This window comes from Aristolochia californica, unplaced genomic scaffold, assembly GCF_029961685.1.
Source record: "Aristolochia californica isolate CCGP_79_NKW_82.1479 unplaced genomic scaffold, dmAriCali1.0.hap1 SCAF_8, whole genome shotgun sequence".
Lineage (NCBI taxonomy): Eukaryota > Viridiplantae > Streptophyta > Magnoliopsida > Piperales > Aristolochiaceae > Aristolochia > Aristolochia californica.
In genome coordinates this window covers 5,428,553-5,456,274 of record NW_027182279.1, presented here as the reverse complement: position 1 = coordinate 5,456,274, position 27,722 = coordinate 5,428,553, and the positions used below count along the sequence as shown (strand labels likewise).

The 27,722-nt window shown below is 42.2% G+C and overlaps 1 protein-coding gene across 1 annotated transcript; it reads left to right on the top strand.

Moving 5' to 3' along the window:
- Nucleotides 1-182: 182 nt before the first annotated feature.
- LOC137938835 (pumilio homolog 1-like) lies at nt 183-27,410 on the top strand. Its single transcript, XM_068783897.1, has 11 exons — nt 183-649; nt 916-1,594; nt 2,816-3,620; nt 4,293-4,890; nt 5,017-5,158; nt 5,261-5,368; nt 9,957-10,169; nt 10,273-10,383; nt 23,126-23,320; nt 26,519-26,693; nt 26,915-27,410. The coding sequence occupies exons 2-11, from the start codon at nt 926-928 to the stop codon at nt 26,950-26,952; spliced, it is 3,054 nt and encodes a 1,017-aa protein (XP_068639998.1). The 5' UTR covers nt 183-649; nt 916-925; the 3' UTR covers nt 26,953-27,410.
- Nucleotides 27,411-27,722: the final 312 nt, after the last annotated feature.

The window sequence follows — 27,722 nt, the reverse complement described above, 5'->3', positions numbered from 1 at the left end:
GGAAGGGGAAGGAAGGAAGAAGGAAGAAGGAAGAAAGGAAGAAGGAAGGAAGAAGGATTGCCAGCACCTTTCTGGATTATTAAGGGGACTGGTTCTTACATAACTGGTTACTACCTTTTCTATTTTTCCACGTGTAACCCAACTGAATCGAAAAGATTTTCTTACCAGTTCCAACCCAACGAGTAGAAGTTAGAGAGAACCCTAAAATGCGGAAGCAAGTAACAAGTAATCAAACTCAACCCCCTCAAAATCCACCCACCTCCACAACCGCGCCCTTATAACTCCGTTCCCCATCTCTGCCGTCCTTCTCAGATCGACGGCTGCTAAACCATTGCTCTTGTTCTTCTGGCTTTGCCTCCGCTCAGTTATTTTCTTCTCTATACAATTTGCCCATGTAATGTTCGGTTCTTACCGAAACGAAGCCAACGATTTTAAGATACCCACATTCGAATCTGGGTTGGAACTATGACGGAGAATCTGCCGCCCCAGTAATCTATTCCCTTTGCATCTGCCACTATTCGCCTTCAGAATTTGGCCAATTCTGGGGCTCCGATTCTGTTTTTGGTGGTGACTTTCGTTTGTTGATCATTGGTCACGGCGCGTTTTCGAACCATCGACGATTGAGTCTGATGCGGAATTTCGTGTGAAGGTGTGATTCTCTGCATGCTCTTTTTTATGCCCTTTTAGAATTTCTTTTCTCACTCATTTATATGACGATGTTTGGTTTTATTTTTATTTTTAATTTATTTTCAAGCAAGAAAATATTTTCTGATGCAGTAATGGTTTTTTTTCTTTGCTTTTGAAAAAATTCCTTATTTCATTTGTGTTGGGAAGGTCGGCTTATGGAGAATTGCCGTTCCTTCGCCTTATTACTTTGTTCTTGTTGGGTGTTTCATGTTTAAACTTTGTTAATAGGTTTTTGAGGATGGTAACGGAGAGTCCTTTGAAGACGCTATCGGATCTCGGTGTCGGTCCAGCGCTTGGGGACGGTCCAAGTGGCTCAAGCAATACTTCTGAGGATACTTTAGATAAACAAATTGAGATTATGCTCAAAGAGCAGCGCAGTAAAGACATTTTTGACACAGAGAGAGAACTAAACATCTACCGTAGTGGAAGTGCCCCTCCGACAGTAGAGGGCTCTTTGACAGCCGCCGGCAGTCTTTTTCGAGTTGGAGGCTCGGATTTCCCACCAGTTTGTCTTAATAAGAACTCCCTTCTCTCTGACCAAGAATTACTGTCTCACCCTGCTTATTTATCTTATTATTATTCTCATGAGAACCAGAATCCAAGACTTCCTCCCCCACTTTTGACTAAGGAAGATTGGCGTATTGCACAAAGATTTCAGGCTGGAAGCTCTTCCTTTGGGGGTATTGGAGATAGGAGGAAAAAGGAGATAGTTGATGATGGAATCAGCAAGTCATTATTTTCATTGCAACCAGGTCAGAGGGGGGATGAAGAAATAATAAGACCTAAAAAGGTCAATCTGACCAGGCAACCTTCAGCTGAGTGGTTGGAACGTGAGGCTGATGGTTTGATTGGATTGGCAGGGGTGCGCTTGGGTGCAAGGACAAAGAGCCTCGCAGACATGCTCCAGGTCTGCTGTTAGTCTAACCATTAAAATGTTTTATGCGTTATGGTTCATTTTCTTTTAATTGTTGTGGTTCTGTTGTTATTGAATGTTTTGTTGGTTACGTGTGTGCTAGGAAGATTTTTAAAAAACAAAATATTTGCATGATTTAGTGTTTGATTATAGATTTGTAGAGTTTCTTACATTTGGACTTGGTTTTGTTTTTCTTTCAAACTTCGCATGCATACTGATGTGGTTTTCCTGTGTCATGGTTGTTCATCTTTGCATTGTTTTTAAATGTTTGAAAATGATTACTATCCAATGTAAGTGGGAACAAGGTGTCTAGATGCATGAAAGGGGTTATTCAAATGATATTGAATTTTATGTTATGTATCTTTAGTGTCTTGAACTCATTTTAAATGTGGTTTTAATTTAGAAAAGTTGAGCTAGTGCAGGATCTGTCATGTAAGTTTTTCCATTCCTTTAGAGAACAAAAAGTCCTTCTAGAAAGTTTTATCTGGCAATTTTGATCCCTACACTGAAGCCCTTATTTTTTCCCCAACATTAAGAAAAAGCCCTTGCATTTTCTTTAAAATTTATCTTCTTTTGAGTGGAAGATAGAATAAAAAATAGACATATATTGAAATTGTTGTTATATCTGCATCATGTAGTGGCAACTGATTTGAAATTCACAGGTGAAAGCAGAAAATAATAAACTGGAAGTTGTTGTAACTATGTCATGCAATTATTAATACATAAAAGAAGAAGGAAATTACAGTCATTAGGACCTTTATTGGCATGGGAAGGATAAAGGTGGTTTGTGGAGTGTAAAGACAAAGGAACATGTTTAGTTCAATATATTTTATTTGTGTCTTTTGGTTAATCACCATTCCCAGTTTTATCATTAAGACACGTTTACTCATGTAACACTCTTTCTTGTTGTTTGTGTATTTTTTCATGGTGGAACAGCTTGATTATTGAACTACAAAACAGCTTTGGCTTTTTCTTTTTTCCTGAAGTGTTATTGGTTTTTTGTAAGATGACAACAGTGGCAACATCTTTTTATGTGATTCCTGACTTTTGAATCTCTGTGCCTTTGTTCGTTTTGTTTGGATATATCTCAGCTTCCTTTTATTTCATGTTGTTAATGTCTAGTAACTGCTTCAGTTCTTAGTTGTTCTCTCTCTCTCTCTCGTGCCTTTCCTGGTAATTTATCTTGTATTCTCAAGATTTGTGGGCTCTTCTCAGGAAGGACTAGGCCGAAGTGCAGCAGTATCTGGACGTTTTTCACGTCCAGTGAGCCGTAATACTTTTGATGATACTTCTGATCCAACTGGCATAAATGGTTCCCAATTCTCACAGTTACAAAATGATCTGGAATCTGTAGATGGCTTGTGCTCTGGAATAGTTGGTTCTGGTGGGCCCAGCCTGGTTAGGGTTCAAAGCATTGGTTCATCAGCTCCTCAATCATTTGCTTCTGTTCTGGGATCATCTGTTTCCAGAAGTTCAACTCCTGATGCTCAGCTGATTGGGAGGTCTGTGGGATCCACCCATCCTTTAGTTGGCGGGAGGGCTCCAGCTACTGATAAAAGTACAGTTCTTAGTTCAACCTATGATGGTGTATCTTCTAGCATGGCTGACCGTGATGAGATTGCTACCGCTTTTTCTGGATTAAGCCTTTCTAGAAATAGGCTTGTAGGAGAAGAAATTCATGTCCAGTCTCAGCACCAACATGAATTTCCTGACCAGTCCAGTTTTCTGTTCAACAAGACCGAAGCAGATTCACCAACAATGCCTGCCATTGGAATGTCTCACAATAATTTGTCTAAAAGCAATGGAGTTACCTGTGATGAACAAGTTAACTTGCTAAAACGTTCTTATTCCTCTGCTGCTGTGTACCCTACATTTCCCACTGCTGGTCCTGCTAGTGTAGAAGGGTTGGGTGCTCATTATCGAAATGTAGATCCTAATTTAGATTATAGTGGGTATAACTCAGGTGGATTCTCTCTGAACCAAAGGATGCCCTCAATGATGAAGAATCACTTTGATACAGGTGAGGATACATACATGTGTTTACTTTTTTTTTTTTTTTATCATTTTTCTTCTTCTTTCTGCTTATGTTGTTTAATATAACCAATGTATCTTTTGTACTTCTAAGTCATCCTCCTTTATCTGTTCTGCTTGTCTTACTGCTGCTTCTTATATCTTGAGCAACCATACCTCATGCTCTGAACCTAATTCCTTACTATTTAAGGGGATGCTTGTTCCTCTGGGAAAAAAGAAGAAGAAAGAAACAAAAAGAAAACCAAATGCTGTTGGCCTTTTCCCTATTGGAATTTTTTTTGGTAAAGCTTCTCTTTTACCAATTTTCTTACCCATTCTTTCCTGCATCTGCTTTGGTGGAAGAAACTGACACTTGGAAAACTTGGTCAATAGAAAGTCTCTTCTGTTCCTTTCTGTTTCCTGATATTATTTGGCAAAATAACAACAAAGTCAAATCAGATTTAACATGTCAATTTTAGTTTTCAACCTTGGTTCATTCTATTGTGTGTTAGGCACATGGAGAGGTACAACATGTGGCTAACTTGCCTGATGGAATTAGTTTGGAAGGGCACAGGAACTGCTGTGAAAACAGAACCTTTGTTCTGTGTATATGTACTCTTGGCAGATCACACACTGTAGAAACTTTTCTGTGTTTTGGCCACTTATGGTGTCTTGCTTTCAGGTGCGACTTTGGCTGGGGGACTTGAAGGATCAACCCTGAACCGAAGTGGAAGCTTAGTGGGGTCTGCTAATCAAGTCTCCACTATTGACCCTCTGTATACGCAGTATCTGCAGCGAACTCCTGATTATACTGCACTGGTGGCTGCAGGTTTAACTGATCCTTCTTTGGGGCGGAATTACATGGGTGCTTCAAACATGGAGCTGCTTGGGCTTCAAAAAGCATATCTGGGGACACTGCTTGCACAACAGAAAGCCCAATATGGGCTTCCGTTTTTAGGAAAATCTAGTGGATTGAATCATGGCTTTTATGGTGGGGCTGGCCCTACTTATGGTGCTGGCATGCCTTATCCTGCTAGCCCATTGACAAGCTCTATTCTTCCTTCTGTTGGAGCTGGAAGTACTAGGAGGCCGAATGAGCGGGTTGCACATTTTTCATCAATGATGAGAAATACATCGGGTGGATTGATGGCATCATGGCATTCAGAAAATGGCGGAAGCATGGAGGAGAGTTTTGGGTCATTCTTATTAGAGGAGTTTAAAACTAACAAGACCAGATGTTTTGAGTTATCTGAGATTGTGGGCCATGTAGTTGAATTCAGGTATTTATTAATACCTCATTGTAGTTTGTTTCAGTATCTCGGCATAATGACTGTCTATTCATCTCTCCTTTGCCTCTCTCTCTCTCTCTCTCTCTCTCTTATTTTCTTTTCCTTGTTTTTTTCCAGTGTGGATCAGTATGGGAGTCGTTTTATTCAACAAAAACTAGAAATCGCATCAGAGGAAGAGAAGAACAAAATTTTTCCTGAGATCATTCCTAAAGCACGTGGCTTGATGACTGATGTTTTTGGAAATTATGTTATACAGAAGGTCCATTCAATTCTTCTGGTTTAGTTATTTCCATTTTCTTGTTCGATGATCAGATATTTGAGACTTTCTCGTGACCTGACAAATAGTTACTCGGATCTGCAGTTCTTTGAGCATGGGACAGAGAGTCAGAGGAAGGAGCTTGCGGATCAGCTTACGGGCTATGTATTGCCTCTAAGTCTTCAAATGTATGGTTGTAGAGTGATTCAGAAGGTACTTCCTTTATTTGGTCTTTTATTTACTTTACTTATCATTTTCCAGTGTTTTTATATGGTTTTCTATTTCTATCATTAGTTTATGTTGTGTTTCCAATTCTATTAGTAACTCTGTTTTACAGCTTGCCAGAATTTTGCGCTCGTTCTTCTACAAATTCAAGTTCATTTAACAAAATTTAGCGTACTTTGCTATTAATTCATATTTTGTTTGTCAAATTTAGCTTGCTTTTTTTTCATGAACATAATACATGTACTCTTTCTGGTGGTCCCTCCACTAGGATGAATGATATCCTCATCAATGACAACCAAGCTGTCGTTTAAACAAAGATGAAGAGTTCCTAGCTTTTAAAACAAGTCTATTATTTGACTCAGGGAAGCAATATATATGTCAGGAAGGTTCTGCTTCCTTTTTCTTTTTTCTTTAGTTATTCTATGATGAATTGCGAGAAAGAGATCTTGTTAGGATGTGAACAAGCAACTCAATGAACAGAAGGGTGTGACAATGCGTACAACTGTAAGCGAATACAATAATAAACAACAATAAAGATACATCTTGATGGGAAGAAGACCACTAGGGAGAGCGATGCAAGATAATTAAGCCATCTTAATGGACTCCATCTTTAGTTGAGAGCATAAGCTGCCATGTTTGCTGATCGAGGGACATTTCTTCTTGTAATATTGATTGAATGACTGAAGTTGAGAATTTCTTTCATTATGTGAAGGAGCCTTCACCGGGGATCAATATTCTTCCTGCACCAGTTCATTACAGCAGTGGAACACCCTTCATCCGTAGGTGGACAGACAGGTGTTCTTGTAGCAACAGAAAGACTATGTAGGAGACCATTGATCTCCACATCAATGGAGGTAGCAGTACTGAGTGGCCCTGTAATAGTAATTATTCTTGTGAGTCATGATGTGACTACCCTAGCATGCTGGCCTGGGGTTCCTCAAGGAACAATCATCAAGATTTTATTTAAGGGAACTAGATTGGGGGGCCCAAGCTTCAATAACACTGTTTTCAGGGCAGTAAGATAAACCGCAGATGACTGGTTTTGATGAATGAAGGCACTTTCAGTACTAGGATACTGCCTTCCAGTGCAGATCCAAGCTTGTGTTTGACAAATTACCTTCTCAATGATGCTTTTAATGGTGTTGAAAGTGTTGGTAAAAACGATGCTATTTTGTTTTTTCCAAACGGACCAAAGAAGAACCACAAAAAACAATCTGCCAAAGGATTTTAATGTAGTGGGGGAGAAGCAAAAAGGCTCATTAAATAATGAGATCTTTAAATGAATTCGTGGGGCTGAGGCTTGGTTGAAGAGGTTGAACATGTGAAGCCAAAATTTTGAGGTGTATGGGCAGAGAAGAAGGATGTGATCAACTGTCAATGACATTTCCACAAAGCTGGCACAGGGAATTAATCATCATGCTTCATCTTCTATTGAGGTTGTCATAAGGATCTGTTTTTGATGGCAAACCAACCGAAAAAAAGTGCTTCAGGGAGCCAAGGAGCTCGCAATTCAGCATTGAGGCAGTATAATGGTACTGGCTGGCGAGGAATGTGGTCTTTTAGAAAGAAGAGACTGATAACTTTCCACTTGTAAACCATTTCCTTAAGACTTTGTTATCACCTGTTTGATGCAAGTAATAGAAATCGAGGGATGGGTGGCTACTGGCGTCACGATATTTGTCATCTCTCAGATCATATCTTAGTTTTAGTCCCAACCATTCTCAGAACAGAATACAGCTACCAGCATGTCTTTCTAAGTAGTTCACTGGGAACAGTACAATTGATGTGACATCCATTATTGTTGCAAGTCTTGAATTGTTTTGTGCTATTGCTGGAGACACCATCAAGGGGTTCCAAGTTTCCTTTGACCCAGATAGTTTCAGGAACCTCGGAATCATCTAACTCCAGTAGAAGAGTTCTCTTGTAGAAGAGTTCAAGAAATTAAATATTTCACAACAATAACCATAAACCTATATGTCATGGTTGGCTTCTGCTTCCTAGCATCTAAGAGGGATGAGAATTGTATCAAGTAGATCGACTGCTGTTGTAAAAGCTTTCATCACATCTTACAAAATGGATGAGTAGCTCACGTGGAGCACTGTTGTATAGTCTTGTTTTCTCCATCATCTCCAAAATTAATCAGTTATTTTTGTTTCTTGATTTGTGTTGGAAGATAGGGCCCAAGCACACACAACTAAGGAAGACCCACATATACAAGTGTGTTGGAAGATGGGTCCAAGCCCATAAGACCAAGGAAGACCCATGCATCCAAGAGATATAGAAGACGGGCTCAAGGCCCATAGATCAAGGAGAAGGCCTATAGGCCCATATACAATGATGGTAGGATGGTAAATAAAGAGTCATCTCATAGGGCTCCAGGGGGTTTGATGTAATTAGATTAAAGTTCTAGGGTTAAACCCCTAAACCCTAAGTTCAGGGGTATTATTGTAATACTGTAGTTTCATTAATCTATAAATAGAGCTTCAGGGGGAGGGTTAGGATAATCAAAGTCCATAACCTCTTTTCTCTTGTTTTCTCTCAATGAGTCCCTTTCTCTTTTTCTCTATGAGTTAAATCCATGGAGTCCTGAAAATCAACATGGTATCAAATCATTGATTTTCAGGACCCAGATCTATGGTCTTCAAGATTCAAAAACAAACCCATTACTTTTTTCTTTGCTCATACTTTGCTTACTGTTCGTCATATTGTTGTTATTTATTTTATTTTTATTCTTACTCTATTCGGCTGGCTTTCTCACTGCCATTGCTGCCATTGACCCGAGTTAACTTGCAATCTCTTCTCTCTTTGACGGCGAAAAAAAAATTGGAGAAAGGCGGAAGCAGAAGATATCGGTTTCTGCCAGTTTTGCGAGGCCCGTGCTGCTTCATTGGTCTCTATTCCTGAAAACTCGTCACCAGCTCACTCTCTGCGGAAACAAAAATACGTTATAATTTATCTCTGAAACTCTCTACTGCTGCGTGTTTGTATTGTTGCTCGACTGGAAAGTTGCAGTCTAAAGTTGACGACTCGACTACTGTGCTGCTGCTTATTTGGTTATGCCAGCGTCGCACTAAAGGACTTGATCTCGTGGGAAGATTTTTGCTGGCTGGTTGGTATCTTTCCAGTAAATTTATGAGATATTAGAATCCAGTCGGGACGTTTTTTTTCTTACCTTTGGAAAATAACTGGCTGGCATCCGAAAATAGCATCGGAGACGACAACTTCTCACGGCGAGGAAGTCTCACTGGTCACTGCAACGATACATCTTTGCTCTCTCTGGTTTCCCGCTCTGTTCGGAACCGGATAAGACGACTCTGCTGTGAGATTGCCGAGTCCAGTTTCTGCTCCGTGAGGAAGACGACTCGTTGTTCAACGTCGTGAGGAAGATGAAGGCATTCCAAGAGTCCTTCGACGCCGTAAGTTTCTGGATTGTTTCCGCCAAGAGACCTTTGGCACCGTGGAAAAAAAAAGATCTGCTTGGTTGCCGCGGGACGACTCTGCTGTCCCGAGCTGTTCGGCGTCGTGTCGTGGGGAAGAAGGAGACATTTTCCTGATTCTTACTATTGCCGATGATATTGGGAAAGAGTCCAAAATCTGAAAAATTATTACTGACTCTATGTTATAACCCCATGAATTGACATTTATTACTCCTACCATTTGAGAGTTGTTGTCCTGTGGAGGGACACAGTGATATAGGAGTTTTTTTATTACACTACCGAACAACGTATAGACTCACTACCTACATTAATAGGAGTGACACTACTTAAAGATAGGAGTGTGTCAAACATCGAGCATGAGTTATTTGACTGGATTAAAGAGCAATGTAATACGACTTGAAGTGATTTTACTCTCACTTTTCTTATGCCAACTGGGCCTCATGAACGAGACCACCAGCGTGAGGGGGAGTATTGGAAGATGTGTCAAATTATACAAAAAAAGATTTTATACATCATTTGCATCAAGCTGGGAGTTTATGCTGTTCTCTCATCCCCAATTTGAGGGGGAGTGTTAGAAGATAGGGCCCAACCCCATAAGACCAAGGAAGGCCTACATATCCAAGTGTGTTGGAATATGGGCCCAAGCCCATAAGACCAAGGAAGACCCATACATCCAAGAGATATAGAAGACGGGCTCAAGGCCCATAGATCAAGGAGAAGGCTCATATGCCCACATACAATGATGACAGGATGGTAAATAAAAAGTCATCTTATAGAGATAGTATTGATGTAATTATATTAAAGTTCCAGGGTTAAGCCCTAAACCCTAAACCCTAAGTTCAGGGGTATTATTGTAATACAATAGTTTCATTAATCTATAAATAGAGCTTCAGGGGGAGGGTTAGGATAATCAAGTCCATAACCTCTTTTCCTCTTGTTTTCTCTCAATGAGTCCCTTTCTCTTTTTCTCCATGAGCTAAATCCATGGAGTCTTGAAAATCAACAATTTGAATTTCAGTCGATGATTTTATCTTGTCCCACTATGAAGACATTGCATTAGACATGGTAAAGCTGCCCTTTACACCATTTTATATTACTTTGACCAATTAAGTTGTTAATGATTCAAATATTTTGGACAGGCTTTAGAGGTGGTTGATGTAGAGCAGCAAACCCGAATGGTTTCCGAGCTTGATGGTTCCATCATGAAATGCGTTCGTGACCAGAATGGCAACCACGTGATCCAAAAATGTATAGAGTGTGTCCCCCAAGAAAGGATTCAATTTATAGTTTCATCCTTTTATGGACAAGTTGTAGCACTCTCTACTCACCCCTATGGCTGCCGGGTCATTCAGGTACTCGCATTTTTTATTTTTCTTCTCATAGTTGTCATGGCTTGTTTGTTCTTTTTCTTTTTATTGTCATTCATTAAATCTGTTACTTGACAATTTCTGGCAGCGGGTCCTGGAGCACTGCAATGATCGACAAACACAGAGCATTATGATGGAAGAAATTTTGCAATCTATCTGTACCTTAGCACAAGACCAATATGGGAATTATGTTGTTCAGGTATATGCTAGCAAGTTAAAATTAGTTCTACTGAGTTATGTTATTCTTTTATTATTCACAAATTTACATCATTCTCCCTCCTTAAATGAGATGGATATTCAACATCATCTTTCTTTTACTTGCATTCTGTCAAATTTGGCTTTTCATTTTTTGCAATAAATGTCAATTAACAAAATGGTTTTTGATGAAAGGGTTATTTGAATGCATTCTCTCAAATATATAGCATAAAAGCCCACATACCCTTGTATTAATATTGATGCCTACATACCATTATAGTATTATTAAAATTCTCTGCATCCTTGTATCTTCTAAATTCTGCCAATTAACCCTTAACTTAGACTTGTAAAAGGCAAATTTTCCTTTATAGGATTATTGTTTGAGCCTATACAAGAAATATGGGACCCAGACAGGAAACAAGGTGGTACCCATGGAGCTGGGTCGTCCCTTGTCAGGGAAGGTGGTATCCATTGTTTGAGCGCAATCACCCCCTCATATCCAAGTGTTCAGAGGATGGTGGGGTGGGGGGAGCCAGAGAATCCTCTCTTGCACTGCCTCTGTCAGCCCATTGGGAGGAGAGGGGTGGGGGAGAGACAGCTGTTTGTAGAGATCTGCACATATGGGGGCAGGAATGGAGGGTTGCTGCCTACCTTCATCTTGCTCATGGAGGCTCCTTCCCTGCCTCTATCAGCCATTGGGAGGAGGATGTAGGGACAGCTGTGGTCCTCAATTTGTGCATCTGCACAAATGAAAGACCTCTCCTGCCTTCCTCTGCTGGCAGCCAGAGGAATGGTAGATGGCTGTCCACCTCCCTCTCTATCTGTGCTGATGGTGGTGGTTGGGGTTCCCACTCATTGTGTGGGCCCTTCTAAGGTAAACCATACAAACTTAAGAAAAAGGATTATTTTGTATTTTTATTTAAAAAATGAAGAGTAAAGGCATGTAGGCAATTTTGGTGATATCGTAAGGATATTGTGGCATTAATTTGTAAATTTGAGGTATGTTTGCATTTATGCCAAATTTGAGGGGCATATGGGTGAAGACATGCAACGTCGGAAGGAGAGCGATGAGGCGACATCGGCGCCTGAGGTTGGGCTCCCTCTGCTGCCCCAACTTCCCCTCCCTCGAATAGTCGATGATGTGGAGGCTCCAATCACGGGGACCCATTAGAGGCAAGATGACCGCGGCAAACTGCTGGCGATGGAGGATGATGGTCCCTGGAGCATGGCGAAAGGAAGATCTACGACAAGGAAAGGAAATCATAAATGGGGGACTCATCATGGATTTACATTGAGTTTGAGATCTCACTGGCCCTAAAGCAAGGGCGAAGTGCTAGGGTAATCCGAATCACTATGCGAAATGGGCGAAGAAGTTCTTTCATTTCAATCCCCCTGGCTTCCATCTCGGATTTTGCTCGATGTTTCGAAGATGGAGACATGGGAAGAACTCCGTGAAATCTGAATCGGGGAGGTTTTTCTTCCTTTCCTTGTTTCCAAAAAAGGGGATTAGAGAGCTCAAGATAATCCAAAGAAGGGGGACTACCATCATGACGTGCGTCTACCTACCGAAATTTTTTTGGGTCTTCTCACACACACACACACACTAGAAATGGCCTCCGTCACTTCCCCCCGTTCCAATTCCCGGCTAGGAAGACCCAACCCCTAAGCCATTAAACCTAAAAAACACCTTTATCCCCCCCAAAAAATCCCCCACCCTACTGCTCAGAACCTGACCATATACTTGCCCCCTGACACTTTCAAAACTGGGAAATTGAATCTCAGCGCTGGCCTAATCGTGGCGAAATGGTTCCGCGATTCCTTCAAGCTTTAGCCCAAAATAGCGTGGATGGAACCCCGGAAATGGCTGGTGCTCCTCAAATTGAGGGAGGAGGCTGAAGAAATTTGGGAAATTAGGAAATGGTTGCAAGAAGATGGCATATTAGCCAATGGGTTTCGATCCGAGGTCTCCCGATCGAACTATGGATGGATGAAGTGCTAAATCAAATTTTCAGCTCATTCGGAAAGCTGATACAGTGATCGGACACCACGTCAAAGGGATCAAAGCTCAACGTCGCTACGGCTTTCGTCGACCCAAACTCCTGCGGGATAGAGCCGTGTTTTCTGAAATTAATTTTCGGTGATGAGTTTGTGTGGATAGAGGTGTCCTTCGGGGAACTCTGTCTTCTGAGGCCACCGGAATGTCGTCGGATGCGAAGGAGAAGCACAACCCCTGAGTTCACAACCTGCACGAATCCTAGACGAGTCAACTCAGTGGGCACTCAACAGGATCCCTCTCACTCAAGTGAGTCCACATCGCTCTCGAGTTTTGACTCAAAACTCAAACTCATTTTTGAATTCATTGGGAAGTTTTTCGAGAATCGTCTATGGCGTGATCCCGAGTTACGATGCTTCCTTGTTAGATGTTTTTAAATCAATCCCGGATTTCCCAATATGAAAAAAAGGGGTTTCGTGCCAGAAGTCTTTAAACCAATCCCGGATTCCCAAAACGAAAAAGTGGGATATGTGTCACTCCCCATCCATCCTGTACCTCCCGGTCTCCAATGCGAAATCCGCTCGATCTCCGACCCAAAATTTTCAAAATTCAACTTGAAGAGCCATGTGAGAATCCCGAGATCTGTCCTTTTTGATCTCGTCTCAGTAAACGAGTCCACTCCAGTTTCAATTTTAAACCCTGGTTCCCAAAAAGAGAATGAGTCAGACCCACCTCTCCTTGTCGAACTCCAATACTGACTCCTCTCGTACTTCAACTCAAAGCTTTCAAACTTCGTCAAGTGTCTCAGTTAGTCCTTTGTCAGAAATGTCTACCTCTTCAGTTTTTTCAAACCCCGTAAATACACTTTTCCTTGTGTCTGCTTCCTTTTTTTCATCTTTCCTCAGACCACTCATGAACCTTCTGTCCAATCCTCTCTTCCAGAAAAGCTCTTCCACTTTTTCTCCCTCGCATCAAGAAATCTTTCTGCAGGGTTTGAGACTATCTGGCAGTCACAAGCACGTTGATCACCTCGGGAACACAGATAGCCAAAAGGAGATGTTTAATCTGAACTTCGAACCATGCTCCTCACATGCACTTCATGTCGAGGCCCAACAATGTACACCGGTGCTATCAACAGTAACCTCTCGAGGTCTGACACCTCGAGCACGGAGAACACAGGGAGTTCTCCTGTGGACAGAGCTCTCTTCCCCTCAAACTCTGTCTCTTTTGGGGAATGGAATTACCACATGCCAAGAGCTGCTCTCACTGATTCCAGCTTCCATCTTACTCTTGTTGAGCAAGACCCTCCTACCCCCACCCCCTCTGAGAATAGAAAGGCTATCGGACCCTGCCTCTCCTCGGTGCACTCACATGGAGGCCAGACATACCTTCCAGACTCGGAAAATTCCCTTCCTCTACACCCAATATCTCCCCCTGTCCTAGCTACATATCAAAGAAGAAGAAGGCGTCTGGGAAATGATTTTCCTCTTAGAGAATCTCTTCGTCTTCCTGAGAGAGTAAATTGCTCAACCTCCCCCTCCAAATGACAAATCAACTCGTCTTGAGGAGGAACTCCGAGTGGAGCGTCATAGATATGACGATGAGACATGGCAACACTTGATGCGTTTGGCGCACCTTGTGGGTGCTGTTTATAAAGGTCAGTTACCTGGTGACAGTACTGCGTCGGGAGTCCAAAACCGAGGTAGCAAATGATTTTGCAATCTTGGAATGTAAGAGGGATTGGTTTTGTCTAGATGCACGACATGATATCTAGCTTCCTTTCTCAATTCAAGCCTTCTATTGTTATCTTCCAAGAAACAAAATGTCAAGATATGATAGATGCCATTGCCAAGGAGCTCTGATCGTGCTCCTCAATCAATTGGGTAGCAGTAAATGCTATTGGTCACTCGGGAGGTATCTTTGTAGCCTAGGACTCAGTGAATTTTGACTCTCGTAATGTCATTGAGGGTCGCTTCTCTCTGGGTATCCAGATTAGAGATCTCTCCTCCGGCAGAATTTGGTGCGTGGGCGGAGTGTATGGTCCAACTAGATATCCCTATTCTGAGAAGAGCTCAGTGCGCTTTAGCAGAATTGGAATCTCCCATCGATATTTGAGGGGGATTTCAATGCTATCAAATATTGTCATGAGAATAAACCTCCGTCAGCCCGCATTTCTGCCTCAATGCAAGGCTTCTCAGACTTCATCGGCAGTTGTGCTATGGATGAGATACCTCTTTCCGGGAAGAACTACACTTGGACTAATGGCCAGCAGCAGCCTATCCTCTCAAAATTGGACCGTTTCTTGGTTTGTCATGACTGGTTGTAGATGTTTGGGAATGTTACGGGAAGAGTTCTCTATAAAGTAGGGTTTGATCATTGGCCTATTATGCTGACCACCGTTTTTGAAAAATGGGGGCCTCACCTTTCTGTTTCAAAAATTCATGGTTAATGGAGAAAAAATTTGAAGCTCTTATTGATGGATGGTGGGCTGAGGGTTCGAGCTTTGGTTGAAGGGAGTGGGCATTCCCTCTAAAGCTGCGATTCATAAAAGGAAAAATAAAGGAGTGGGCTACTAGTCGGCATGCCTCTTTGGGTGCCGAGAAGGCTTCCCTCCTCTCTCAGATCACGGCCCTGGACTTGGTGGAGGAACAAAGGTACTTAACTTCTGATAAGTTTTCTTCCCAAGTTTATCTAAATTCTAATCTCAATTCCATCCTAATCTCAATTCCATCCTACATCAAGAGAAGATCCAGTGGAAGCAAAGAGCCAGATTTAAATGGCTGAAGGAGGGAGATGCAAACACTAAATTTTTCCATGCCGTCGCTTCGGCAAAGAGGAGATCCAACCGAATTACCTCATTATGCATTAATAATGAGGTAACGTCGTGTCGGACATCAATTACTAATGAGTTGATTAAGTTTTTTACAGATTTCTTTCCTTAAGGGGAGAGCAATTTTAGATTCCACAATGGCAGCGCACGAGCTTATGGGTCACTTCTGGCGTAACCAGGACCCGAAAATCGCCCTTTAGCTTGATCTTGAAAAAGCTTTAGACAGAGTTAGCTGGATCTTGCTTGATGAGACAATGGAAAAAATGGGTTTTGGAGAAAAATGGCGATTTTGGATCAGAAGTTGTGTGGGCTCGGCATCCTACTCCCTCATCCTCAATGGTTCGGTATGTGGGTATTTCAAAGGAACCAGGGGGATCAAACAAGGTGACCCTCTCTCTTCGCTTTTATTCAACATAGTAGTAGAATTCCTCTCTGCTATGTTTTATTCGGCGGTTAATCTTGGATGGCTCCCCCCACGAGTCCCCACCAGGCTTTTAATATTCCTATACTTCATTATGCAGATGATACTATTATATTTGGAATCGGGGATATTGATGGTGCCAGAAGGATCAAAGCAGTATTGGGTCTTTTTGAATTAGCGTCTAGGCAAAAAGTTAATTGGGGGAAAACCTCTCTCATAGGATTTAATGTTGGCCCAAAGCTTCTTGCAGAGATAGCGAATTTATTTGGTTGTTCAACTACAAGTCTCCCAGCAACGTACCTTGGCCTCCCCCATTTCAATGGGCGTATATCCCAAAGTTTATGGAACCTGGTGGTCGAAAAGATTGAGTCCCGATTAGCAACCTGGGTGGGACATCTCCTCAGTAAAGCAGGAAGGCTAATCCTCCTTAAGTCTTGTATTGCGGGCATCCCAAATTATGCGTTGTCCTTTATGCCTTGCCCTTCTTCCGTTTGTAAAACCATGGATAAAATGAAAAGAAGGTTTCTCTGGAGGGGATTAAGTGATTCATTTAAATATCACCTGGTCAGATGGGATGTAGTGTGTCTGCCAAAGAGATTGGGTGGGTTGGGGATACGAAAATCAAAGGAAATGAACAACACTTTGCTTCTTAAATGGATATGGAAGTTCAACACTAATTCTTCTAACCTTTGGAAGAATATGGTTCGTGTTAAGCTGGGTTGGAATTCTTCATGGTGGATGTCCGGTGGAAATCGGAGAGAGCTATCCTCAATATGGAGATCACTTTACTCGCTTCTTCAGAAATTTTCCTCAGCCAGTAGATTCTTTGTTGGAAGTGGTAGATCTCTTAAATTTTGGGATGATTGGTGGACAGGGCAGGAACCTTTGCTGAATGCCTTCAGGAATCTATTCCTTCTTTCCACACAAAGGGAGATATCAGTAGCCGATGCTTTTGAGGGGGGTGGTTTGAGCCTACATCCCCAAAGGGGTCTTTTCGATACGGAGGTCTTGGAAGCAAGCCGTTTATTGGATTCTTTGAATTCTGTCAAAATGAGACCCTCCGATGCTAACAAGCTCATTTTGGTCTCACATTCCGAGATCTGCAAATTTGGCAGCAGATGTGCTTGCCAAGCAGGGAGTATCCCTACAATCTCTTGTTGTTAGGGATCTACTCCCTCTTCCTTTGTAATTTTTCTCTTGTTAATATAAATACATCTTTATAAAAAAAAAAAGATGGCCCAGGGGGTGTGATCAACAACAGAGGAGAGTAAGAGTTTTCCCAAGGTGGGAAGAGGCAGTCTGATTGCAATCCTGAGGCTGGTGAGGAGGTTACTAGGAAGACGAAGCTAAAGGCCGAAGTGGCTGAAGATACTGGTCCAAATAGACCAGGAGAAGCGACAATGAAGGTGAAGGTGATCGGTTGTCTCTTCCGTGGCATTGCAGAAGGTACATGGCAGGGAGGGAGAAGTGTTTCCCCATCTGTGGAGTTAGCAGCAGTGAGAATTTTGTTTTTGAAGGCTCATCAGAGAAAGAATTTAGTTACGAGGGGCGTCGCCAGATTCCATATGAAAAGGAGGTCGCTAGGATCCATGGTGGAGCGCCAACCGTTGATGAGATGGTATTTAGATAAAAAAAAAAAAGATGGTATGTAGAGGAGTCTGAGAAGATGCCATCCCGCTCAAGATGCCATAAGATCTTATTTTTGGAGTTGGGGCAAACAGTGGGACCTTGAATTGTTTTGAAGAGGGATGAGGCGAAGGAAGCTACCTCGTCATTGAGTCCTCAGTGTAAGAATAAATTCCAGTCATCAGGGGGACAACCAGGAAGAGGCAACTTTAGAATTGGGCTGGTAGCTGATCAGATGGGGGGAGGCAAAATTGCTGCTGAGAGGACCTGTGGAGCACCACCAGTCATTCCAGAAGTTAATACTATCACCATTGCTGACAAAGAATCTGATTCCCTTCACAAGGGTGTCAAGCAAAGGAAAAAAAGTGTGCCAGAGAGGTGAAAGGTTGAGATGATGACCTCCAGTAGTCCACCAAGGTGAGGTCCAACCAAGGCAGGAGGCAATCATCGGCCTCCGGATAGTCGAGGGGGAAGCGTTAAATCTCTAAAGCCATTTTAGGATGAAGGCCCAGTTGACACGAAGAGTTTACGATTGCCAATCCCCCCTCAGATCATGGGTAAGCAGATGTCACTCCACCGAACCAAGTGATATTTGAAGCCAGGTTCAGCACCCTTCCAGAGGAAATTGCGCTTAACTCCATCAATCTTCCGATAGATTGCCATTGGGCAGTGAAAATAGGATAGAAAATAGTTGGGGATTCCAGCAAGACATGAGTTTATGAGGATGATTCGATCGGCAGTAGATAATAGGCGACCTCTCCAAGAGGCAAGTTGACAGCCAAGGCGCTCTAGCACTGGATCCCACAACTGTTTTCAAGGTCTGCCTTCAAATAGAGGGAGGCCCAAGTAGGTAGTGGGCACGGAGCTGATGCTGCAGTTCAGGTATGAGGCCATCTCATGAAGAAGACCAGGATCAATATGGTAGCCAATGAGGGAGCTTTTCTTCCAATTGATCTTCTGACTGGAGGTTATCTCAAAGATGTTCAGAAGGGCCTTGAGATGTTTAACTTGATCCATTGAGCTGACACCAAAAATCATAGTGTCGTTGGCAAACTGAAGAAGAGGAATGTTGAAAGCCGACTGAGAAGCAATGTGTTCCAACCAATTGAGACGATGTGCTGTGCGGATGAGTTAGTATTCCACCATATTGTTAAATAGAAGAGGGGGTAGGGGATCTCCCTGGCGAAGACCTCTGGAGCTCTTGTAGTACCTACAAACGGTGCCATTGAGGAGGAGAGTGAAGTCTGAGGAGGCAATGCAGCTTCTAATCTAGAAATGCCATTTAGAACCAAAGCCCATCGCGTTGAGCATGTCGTCGAGAAGGTTCCAGTTTACTCTGTCCAAGGCCTTCTCTAATTCAAATTTGAGAGCAATTCGAGGTTCACCAGCCGACTTGAAGTGATTGAGGATTTCATAGGAGGCCATAATGGATAGATCAACCTTTGATGAAGGCACGTTGGCTCAGATGAATTAGGAGAGGTAGGGCTGTTCTGAGGTGGCGAGAGAGGTATAACTGCTGGAAATGAGGCTGATAGGATGGAAATAAGAGGGGTGCTCAACAGTGTTCTTCTTCGGGATTAAGGCCATGAATGTGGCACCCAAACTGTGAAAGGAGAGGCCATGATGGTAGAATGCTTGGACCATGGCGGTGATATCCTCCTTGAGGCTTAATCAGCAGTGAGAAAAGAAGTCACTGTTATAACCATCAGGGCCAGGAGCTGTCTAAAGGTAGACCAAGAATTGCCCGCTCAATTTCCAAAGCTGAGAATGGAAGCTTCAGCAGGTTGGCAACGGTACGGAAGATAGATGGGTACTGAAGGTTTAGGATTTTTGGCCGGCAAGGCCAGTCATCCATGTAAAGATCTGCAAAAAAATCGAAAAAAAGTGTTAGTAATAAGAGTTTTGTCCGAGGTCACCCTTTCATTGATGCAGAGAGAGCTTATGCGGTTCGTTATTTGTCTTGAGGCAATTGCATGAAAATTTTGTGTTGCCATCGCCTTCAGATAGCCATCGGAAGCGGGCTTTTTGCTTCCAATGGATACACTCCATGTGGTTGAGAGAGAGGATTTGTGATTGAAGAGCAAGTTGGCAAGAGAATTCCGAGGTTGAGAGAGATCTTGATTGATCTTCGATTCGATCTAATTTAGCAATACGGGAGATGAATTGATTCCTAGAAGCAACCGAAGCTGTCTGACGGGAAGAAACCCAAGATTTGAGATGATCTTTCATAACTTTGAGCTGAAGGGGAGGTGCCATTCGTTTTTGAATGTAGTGGAGAGCTGTATCCAATGACGGGTGAAGTGAGGCATGAGTTCAGGGTCAACGAGCCAAGAGTTCTCAAAGCGAAATGGCTTGGGATCCTGCCCATTCTGGTATCAAGCATAATAGGCCAGTGATCGGCGCAAATTCGGTTGAGCACTTTCCCAGACTCTTGGTGATAGAGACAATTAGACCATGCGCACTTCTTACCTGAGAGAGGGATTTTCATCAAGCTCACAACCATCAATAAAGTTGGCGAAGTGGTGAATAGAAGAATTGATTTTGGGCAAATCTGTTAGAGCAGAAGCGGATTGTGTTGAAATCTTCCGCGAAGAGCCAAGCTGACTGCCACATTTGAGTAAGAGCAGCAAGCTCTTCCCAAAGGAATCAATGCTCTCTATAATGGTCAGGTCCGTAGACACCGGCGACACACCAAGTGCTATTGGTAGATCAATCACAAATTTTGAGAGCAATAGAATAAGTACCTGTGATACAGTCCAGAACATCAACCAGGTCCGAATTTCAGAGAGCAGGAATGCCTGTCTAATGGCGTCTAGAGAAGCCCGGTTGTGTGGGAAGGACAGTTCCAAAGAGAGTGGGGAAATTGGTTATCAACAGATTGAAGCTTTGGTTCATGGAAAAAGACAATAGCTAGTTTGGAGGAAGAGAGAAGATCACTGATAGCAGAATGCTTTCGAGGATGACCAATTCCACAAATGCTCCAAGACAAAATGATCATCGCTTCTTGGATGGTTTGCAGACTCTTGAGTTGGAAAGGGTGTTAGTGGGGGGTCTTGTTGAATTGCTCCCTTAATCTCTACCAAACTCATCATTTCTCTCCACGTTTCATCATCATACTTGAACCGTTCAGATTGAAGCTCAGCAATTAGCTTCCTGGAATTTTCATTCAGAGGGGGGAAAATAATTCTGATGGTGACCGGATCGACTGGAAGTTGGGAGACAACACTGGGCTCACCACTGAAGAAGCGTTGGTCAGGGGCTTTGCCTCTACGTTGATATGTGGCGAGAATGGGTGGTGAATTAAGTCGGGGTAGTAGCTCTGAGGGTTGGGTTGGGGGGGGGGGGGGGGGGGGGGGGGGGGGGGAGGGTAATGGGAGTGTCAGAGAGCGTGGTGGGGAGCTTAAAATGGCAGGAGTCTGGGTAGGGTGGTTTGGCGGAAGATGCTAGGTGGGGGAATGGTAGTTGGGTTGTGAGTGAGGGTGTGGGGATTGAAGCCTGTGAGATTGACAGTTCGGTAGCCTTGGGGGGAGTGAAAAGCATTGAGGTTCAGAGGTCGGCGAGTGGATTGGTTTGATTGGGATGGATCTCGGGATTGGGGACGTTGTCAACCACAATTTGAAGAAAGGTGGATGCCAGCTCATGTGGGGGTAGATGGAGTTCACGGGTTTTGTCTAGGTGTTGTTGGTATGGGGCCAGAGATGGCAAAATAGGATCAAAACTGTCAATTGGAAGAGGGTTAGAGGATTAAAAAATTGAATTTTCAAAAGCTGATTCAGACTTATGGTTGTCAAGGGGCGTTTTTGGATGGGTTGTGACTCAGAAGGTTTTGAGTTAACTTGGTGAGGTGGCAGATCAATATGGTGGAGTGATGGAGCTGAGAGAGGTCTGTGAAGGTGATTCGAAGCCAGAAGAAAGTGTTGTTAATGGATAGTTTGATGAGACGGGTGCCAAGGTGTGGGCTGTGAGGAATGATAAACAGCCTTGCTCTGTCAACTCTTGATTTCATGATTGTTAGAGTGTCAAGGGATGAAAGGGTGCCAAAAGTTTGACTGATCAAGCTGAAGGTATGATCATGCCAGAATTCAGCTGGTAGTCCCCAAACGCAAATCCATTGGTCAAGGATGCAGTTGTTGGTGTGGAGGAAAGAGAATGTTGGTGTGTTTTTAAGTTGAAGATGTGAAGTGAGCCAATGGATTAAGGTGCAACTTTTGGTGGTAGTGATGGCAATGGATAGGGAGAAAAGTTTTTCGCCCATTTCCCAAAGGTGAGGAGGAATGTCAACAGTAGGTATGTCATATAAGGGGGGAGGGGGTCATGTTGTGAATGGAGGTGGTGGCAATGGTGATGTTGGTGGGGGGGGATGGAGGTATGGATGGGAATAGGGATTGGTTTTCAATGGTCTTGGAAGAGATGATGTTGATGTTGTTGGTATTCTATGATGGTGAGGAGGATGTTGGGTTTTGCGGCGGAATTTTGGGTTTGTAGTGTGGAGAGGTGGGAAATGATCTGGAGGTTGGGGACGATGAAGACTTTAATGAAGTTGCCCGCAGCATTGAGTGGTATTGTGATGGAAGATCGTTTCTCATTGGTCGCACTGGTAACCTTAACACCATTGTTGACTAAGCAGAAGCTTAAGGAGGTTTTACCTGCTTGGAAGGTTCTGAGTTGTTGTTTACTCGTGGAGAAGGTCTTCGTCGGAGTCGTTTGGAATTGACTGTTGTCCATTCAGGTTCCATAGTTGAAGTTTGAAGAGCTGGCCCAAAATCCTGGTCATCCACCTATGGTCTGTGTCTCCGGAATCGCAGAGAAGATTTCCTTACCATGTTGTCATTCCACATGGGGGCCTTCTGGTGCCGATTGTTTATTGTCATGAGAAATCACCAAAGCAGGTGTAGTAGAATCACGGCGTTGTCCTATTTGTAAATTTGTAGAAGTAGGTTCCCGTCATCGTTCTTTCCGTGTAAATCGCCATCGATCTCTGGTTTGAAATCTCCCATGTAGCCTGTTCGCTCTCTGAGCCTTGCTCTCGATTGTAGTCGCTCTCTCCCACTTACCATCCCGCAATGACAGGAGTAACTATTCCCTTAATTTGACCTCCCTAAATGAATAAACCATTGCTTTCAAAAAAAATTGAACAAACATGCTCTTTTCCAACTGAGCAGTTTTCATCAAGTAATACTTTGTGTGATTAAGGATAAACAAATAACCTGTTAACCGAGATTAAAAATGAAAGATAAAGTGTCGTCAACTTCCTTTTCTTGGCTGCATCACTTCGATAACTGGTTGTTCTTCCTTTTCTTGAGTGAAAACACATCATCTTTCTGGAAAAGAAATATATTGAAAGTTAAATAAAATTGAAAGGCATTTGCTGGATTATGTTTTATCTATGGGCATGTAAGTAATGTGCTTCATTTCTTTCCATTTCAAAAAAATATAAGTGTGCTTTGTTACGTAGATGTTGATTGAATGTATTTAGTAAGGCAGCACTATAGAATGTACTTTGGCTTATTGTTATTGGTACATATTTTGGCTATGGTCATTTCACCTGTACATGGTTACAGATGATATTGTGTCCACTTGGTTGGAGCTCATGTTCCTCATAAGTTGATATTCACTTGGGTACCTAATCATGCACTGTAAGCATAATCAAGCATTGGGCTGGCTCCATAGTTGGCTGGTCTGGACATTTGTTTGCTTGAGGGGTTTATAGCAGTATCTGCTTGTGGGACCTAGCTGACTATAATGGTTTTATATAGTCTGCCATTTGGTTTACACGTTCTGTACTCTTTTAAGTTTTTGTGGCTATGTTGTGTGTTACTTGTTACTTCTTTTTCAGTTTTCTGACTATCTCTTTTGGTGCCTTGGGCATATTGTAGCATGTTTTGCAACATGGGAAACCTCATGAGCGATCTGCTATAATCAACAAACTTGCGGGGCAAATTGTAAAGATGAGTCAGCAGAAGTTTGCTTCCAATGTTGTGGAGAAGTGCTTAACTTATGGTGGGCCTGAAGAACGCCAGCATTTGGTTAATGAGATGCTTGGTACCACTGATGAAAATGAGCCCTTGCAGGTTTGTCTTTGTACCTTTTCTTCTGCAATACTGATACTGTATATCACTACATTAGAGCTTGGCTATTTCCACTGATTCTGTTATCCTTGCTGCTGTTACTTTTCTTTTTATAAAGTGGGTTCTCGCAGGGATGACTTAAAGACTAGCATCTCTTATTGGTGAAAGATGCATTAGTTTTGTAGTAATTAAAATGTTGTCTTTTCTCTCCACATAGCATTATTTGAAATTGATGATGTCAAGTATATCTGTTGCATCAAATCCTTTTTGTTTTGAATAGTACAATATTTATTAAGCGAAATGAAAAACTAAAAAAAATAAAAGGCTACAAGTTAGGGGCTATATTCTCAACTAGATGTTGTTGTGAAGCCCCCCCTTAGCAAGAGATTCTGCGATGGAGTTTGCATAACTAATAATGTGAACCCAGGAGACTTGATTATGCTCAAGGGTACCAGCAATGCGGCAGGAAGTGATGGTCAAATCTTCAAGGAGGATCAGCCTATCAATTAAACCAAGAGATAACCACCAATGAACCATGGGTGGGGTGTGTGAGCTTGTGGGCTCAAATCTCACCAGTGTCTAAGAGTTTTCAACATTCCAAAAAAAAAAAAAAATCCTAAATAAGTTGAGCCCAAGAAAGAACCATATGTGTAGTCTTTTAGGTAATGGCACCGAGAGAGCACTCGTGAGATGAGAAAACGCTTTCACCATTCTCCGGCCACGAACTCCATGGGATCCAGACCAACTAAATTCCAAAGAGCTTTACCCAATCATGGAATGGGCATGAGGGGATTTCAACCAGCCACTCTGCAAGGGGGCAACAAAGCTATCATGGGAAAATTGGGGAGAGTTATTGTTCCGCTCAGTTAGAGGAGCATAGGAGGAAGGCACTGAAAATGTTCTCAAATAGCACATCAAATCCCTAAGAAAATTCAGCTCCCAGCCCCAGCTAGGTTCACATGCCCTATGAGTTGGTGATGGATACATCTGTGTCGCAGGTGATTTGCAAGAGTTTTGAGATGGGAACTCTATAGCAGAGGGACCTATCACCAATCCAATGATTTTCCCAAAATGATCTGATCCTGTTGAGGATTTATGGACAGCCAGCACACGGCAATCTGCAAGGAAGAAGTAGCGAGTTCGTCTCTCCTGGGGGCAACCAATTGCCGAGGGGGATGTCGTACTTTTTCTGTTGTGCTCAACAAGATGGCATGGTTCAGTGGTCAAAATTTTCAGATCCTAGGAACCCCATTCATCTTGGGCATCTAATTTTCATCCAAATTTACTATGTCACATCTATTGCCAACAAAAGAATCACTTTTTGTTTTTTGAAAAAGATGTGAGACCAAATGCAAAAAAATGGAGATGCAATTTCAAGAATCTCCCTAAAAGAGTCCCAATGGTGCCACATGGGAGAGGAAACATTCTCGCACCAACTAATTACCACCTTTGAGTCTCCTTCAATATGCAGAGGGTCACTGCAATTATCTCTAAAGATGCAAAATCCATTAAGAAGACCTTGGAGCTCAGCCAATGTGGAATCAGCAATGCCTAATGTGTCGGCATACGAGAAAAACTGGTTTCTAGAGGGGTTAGAGATAGCTCCCCCAAAACCTGCTATCCCGGGACTGCCTAGCGAAGAACCGGCAAAATTCAACTTTAGGAAGCCTTGCTTTGGAGGGATCCATTCTTGCATAACTGGGGACTTGAAGCAAATCTCATTTTTGCCATTGTGCTCCAATTGTCGCGGATAGAGGTGCCCACGTAAGAGGAGAAAGGCCTCTTGGTAAGAAGCCAACAAAAGAATCACTTGAGAGAAGCTTTCTTCCATTCCTCTTCCATAGCTTCAAATCACACAGCCAAACTAGCAGGGCATGGCTGCAAAGAGAGGAAAACATTAGGAGTTCCCTCTAATTTTGACTTGATAAATGTGATACAGCCTCCAAAAGTTGCAAGCCTTTTTTCAATTCCTTTAGTGATTGGATGCTAAAAGGCTTTTACCACCCTAGCTGAGAAGAGTGGCAGCCACTGATGGGAGATGGGAAGGCTTGTCACTTAGCAACTACGCACCAAGAAATTTACCTCCTCACCATTGATGCCCACAATACTAGATTTCCCCCAGTTTACCTGTTAACCTGACATAACTTCATAAATATGAAGGAGAACTTTAATGTTGAGGATCTTGTCTATGTTGTCATCACAAAAGCAAATCATATTGTCGGCAAATTGAAGAGGTGAGGGCAAACAGGTGAGGGTGGTAATCAGGTGGCCAACTTCTGGTATGAGACAGCAAAAAAATGCTGTTCAAAGCTTCTGCTACTGGATTGAAGAGGAGGAGGTGGTTGTGGAGGGGGAGGTAAAGGGGAATCCCCTTGTGGATATTCCCTTCAGCTTATAGAATCCTTTGGCCTGGCCCATTTATGAGAACAGGGAACCTTGCCAAAGAAAACAAATATGAATCCAATGCCTCCACTTATGCCCAAAACTCATTTTTATTATTATCTCATCCAGAAAAATCGAATTATTTCTAACAAATATTTTCCTGAATCCTGTTTGAATATAATTTTTATGCACCTGGTTTCAAGAAGTGGGGATCAAGTTCATGTGCTGAGAAGGCCTAATTCAGGATTTAATGGCTATTAATAAAAGTACTTTGATGGGGCAGATAACGTGACCGGTTACCTTTATATGACAAAAGGCCAGCACACAACCAATCTATTTGTAAGGGCTAGACAACAAGCTGATTGGCCTGAACACTCCTGGATGCTGCAATACCATCCTTCTTTGGGATTAATGCAATAAAGGTGGCCTTTATAGCTTTACATGTTGGACCATTTTCATAGAATTGTTAAAGTGTCTGCATGATATCCTTTTTGAGAAATTTTCTTACCTCATAGAATTTGTAACAAAAACATCGGGCCCAGGAGTCTTGCCATTCAGCATATATGAAGCTGCTGGTTAAACCTCCTTGGTGCTTCCATATTTACAGAACTGGACGTACATTCCAGGGCTGGTGTTCTAGTTTATTAATAAGTTCAACAACAAATTTATTTAATTTGTCAAAATTCTGTATTTATGTTCTTTGATTCAATCCAAATTTCATTCTTGTTAAGTATGTTTGATAATTATTTAAGGTTTTCAGCAATTATCTTATTTTTGCATAATTGTTGATGGAAGAGAGATCTAAAATGTGTGTGGCAGGCTATGGTGAAAGACCAGTTTGCTAACTATGTGGTTCAGAAGGTTCTTGAAACTTGTGACGATCAAAGTCGTGAGCTGATTCTGGCACGCATCAAAGTGCACTTAAATGCCCTGAAGAGGTACACGTATGGCAAACACATAGTTGCTCGTGTTGAGAAACTTGTCACAACTGGAGGTAAGAAGCTCTGTATGTAATTAGAACTTTTCTTTTTAAGATTTGTTTTAGGTTTTCTCTTTTTTTTTTAGCTTGTTTAGAAAGCCTTATTTTTGTTTAATAATGATGTTTGTTTCTTGTTTAGATTTGCATTAAATGCTCCTTTTCTCCAATATTTTCTGAAGAAAGGAATATAAAAAATACTTACCTTACTACTTTACCCTTTATGTTTTTTTTTACAGAAAGGTGCATTGGGATCTCTACCTCATATTCTTCATGAGTTTGAGGAAAGGAGTAAGACTCTGTACAGCTAATTTGGGACTGGTTTATTAGTGACTTAATCAGCCTTAGATTTCCATCTCGAGGGGAACCGAGAGTTAACAGTAGTAGGAGCTCTTATAATGTAAATAAACTGATAGGCCACCTTTAACATAAGATTTTTGCTTCTTCTCCCACCACCCCTGATGTATATTCTGCACTTTGTAACGGCAACAAGTAGGATCATATTTAGGATTTAGGTGAGATTTAAGGAGAGGTACTCATCTATAGAGATGTTTCAACTTGAGCAGTAACAAATGCACAAGATTGGATGTGCTTGTAAAGAAAAATAAAAGAAAGATTAATGATATCCGGAACTGTAAAAAGAGGAGCAGAAGCGTTGGGTCTGTCGGAATCTGCAACTTTTGAAAGGGTGAATTTTTCTTTTAATTTCATAAACAAATTCTTTGAAGCATTTCACTTTTGGGGTGGCTGGCTGGATAAATTTAATTGCATGTTTTTTTCTCTCCTGTTGTTTGATTTGTTTCCTTTCACATAGGAGGCTTATTTTGTCTTTCTTTCTTCATTGAATCCGGTACCCAAGTTACTGTACATGAAATATGAAAATCATCTTATGAAGAACCAGTAGAATTCTTTATAATTTTTTCAACTCGTACCAGGTACACATTTTTCAAAGTTAACCTTGCTTTTTCCCCAATACCTACAACATAGCAGAGTTCAACTTGCAAACTTCATCAGGAAGAGAGAAGAACAAGATTCCAGAGAATGGGG

Excerpts from the sequence above, each read along its gene's own strand:
- LOC137938835 (XM_068783897.1), top strand. The coding sequence starts at position 926 with ATGGTAACGGAGAGTCCTTTGAAGACGCTATCGGATCTCGGTGTCGGT. Across the intron at positions 4,891-5,016 it reads GGCCATGTAGTTGAATTCAG|TGTGGATCAGTATGGGAGTC; the intron begins GTATTTATTAAT and ends GTTTTTTTCCAG. Across the intron at positions 5,159-5,260 it reads GAAATTATGTTATACAGAAG|TTCTTTGAGCATGGGACAGA; the intron begins GTCCATTCAATT and ends TCGGATCTGCAG.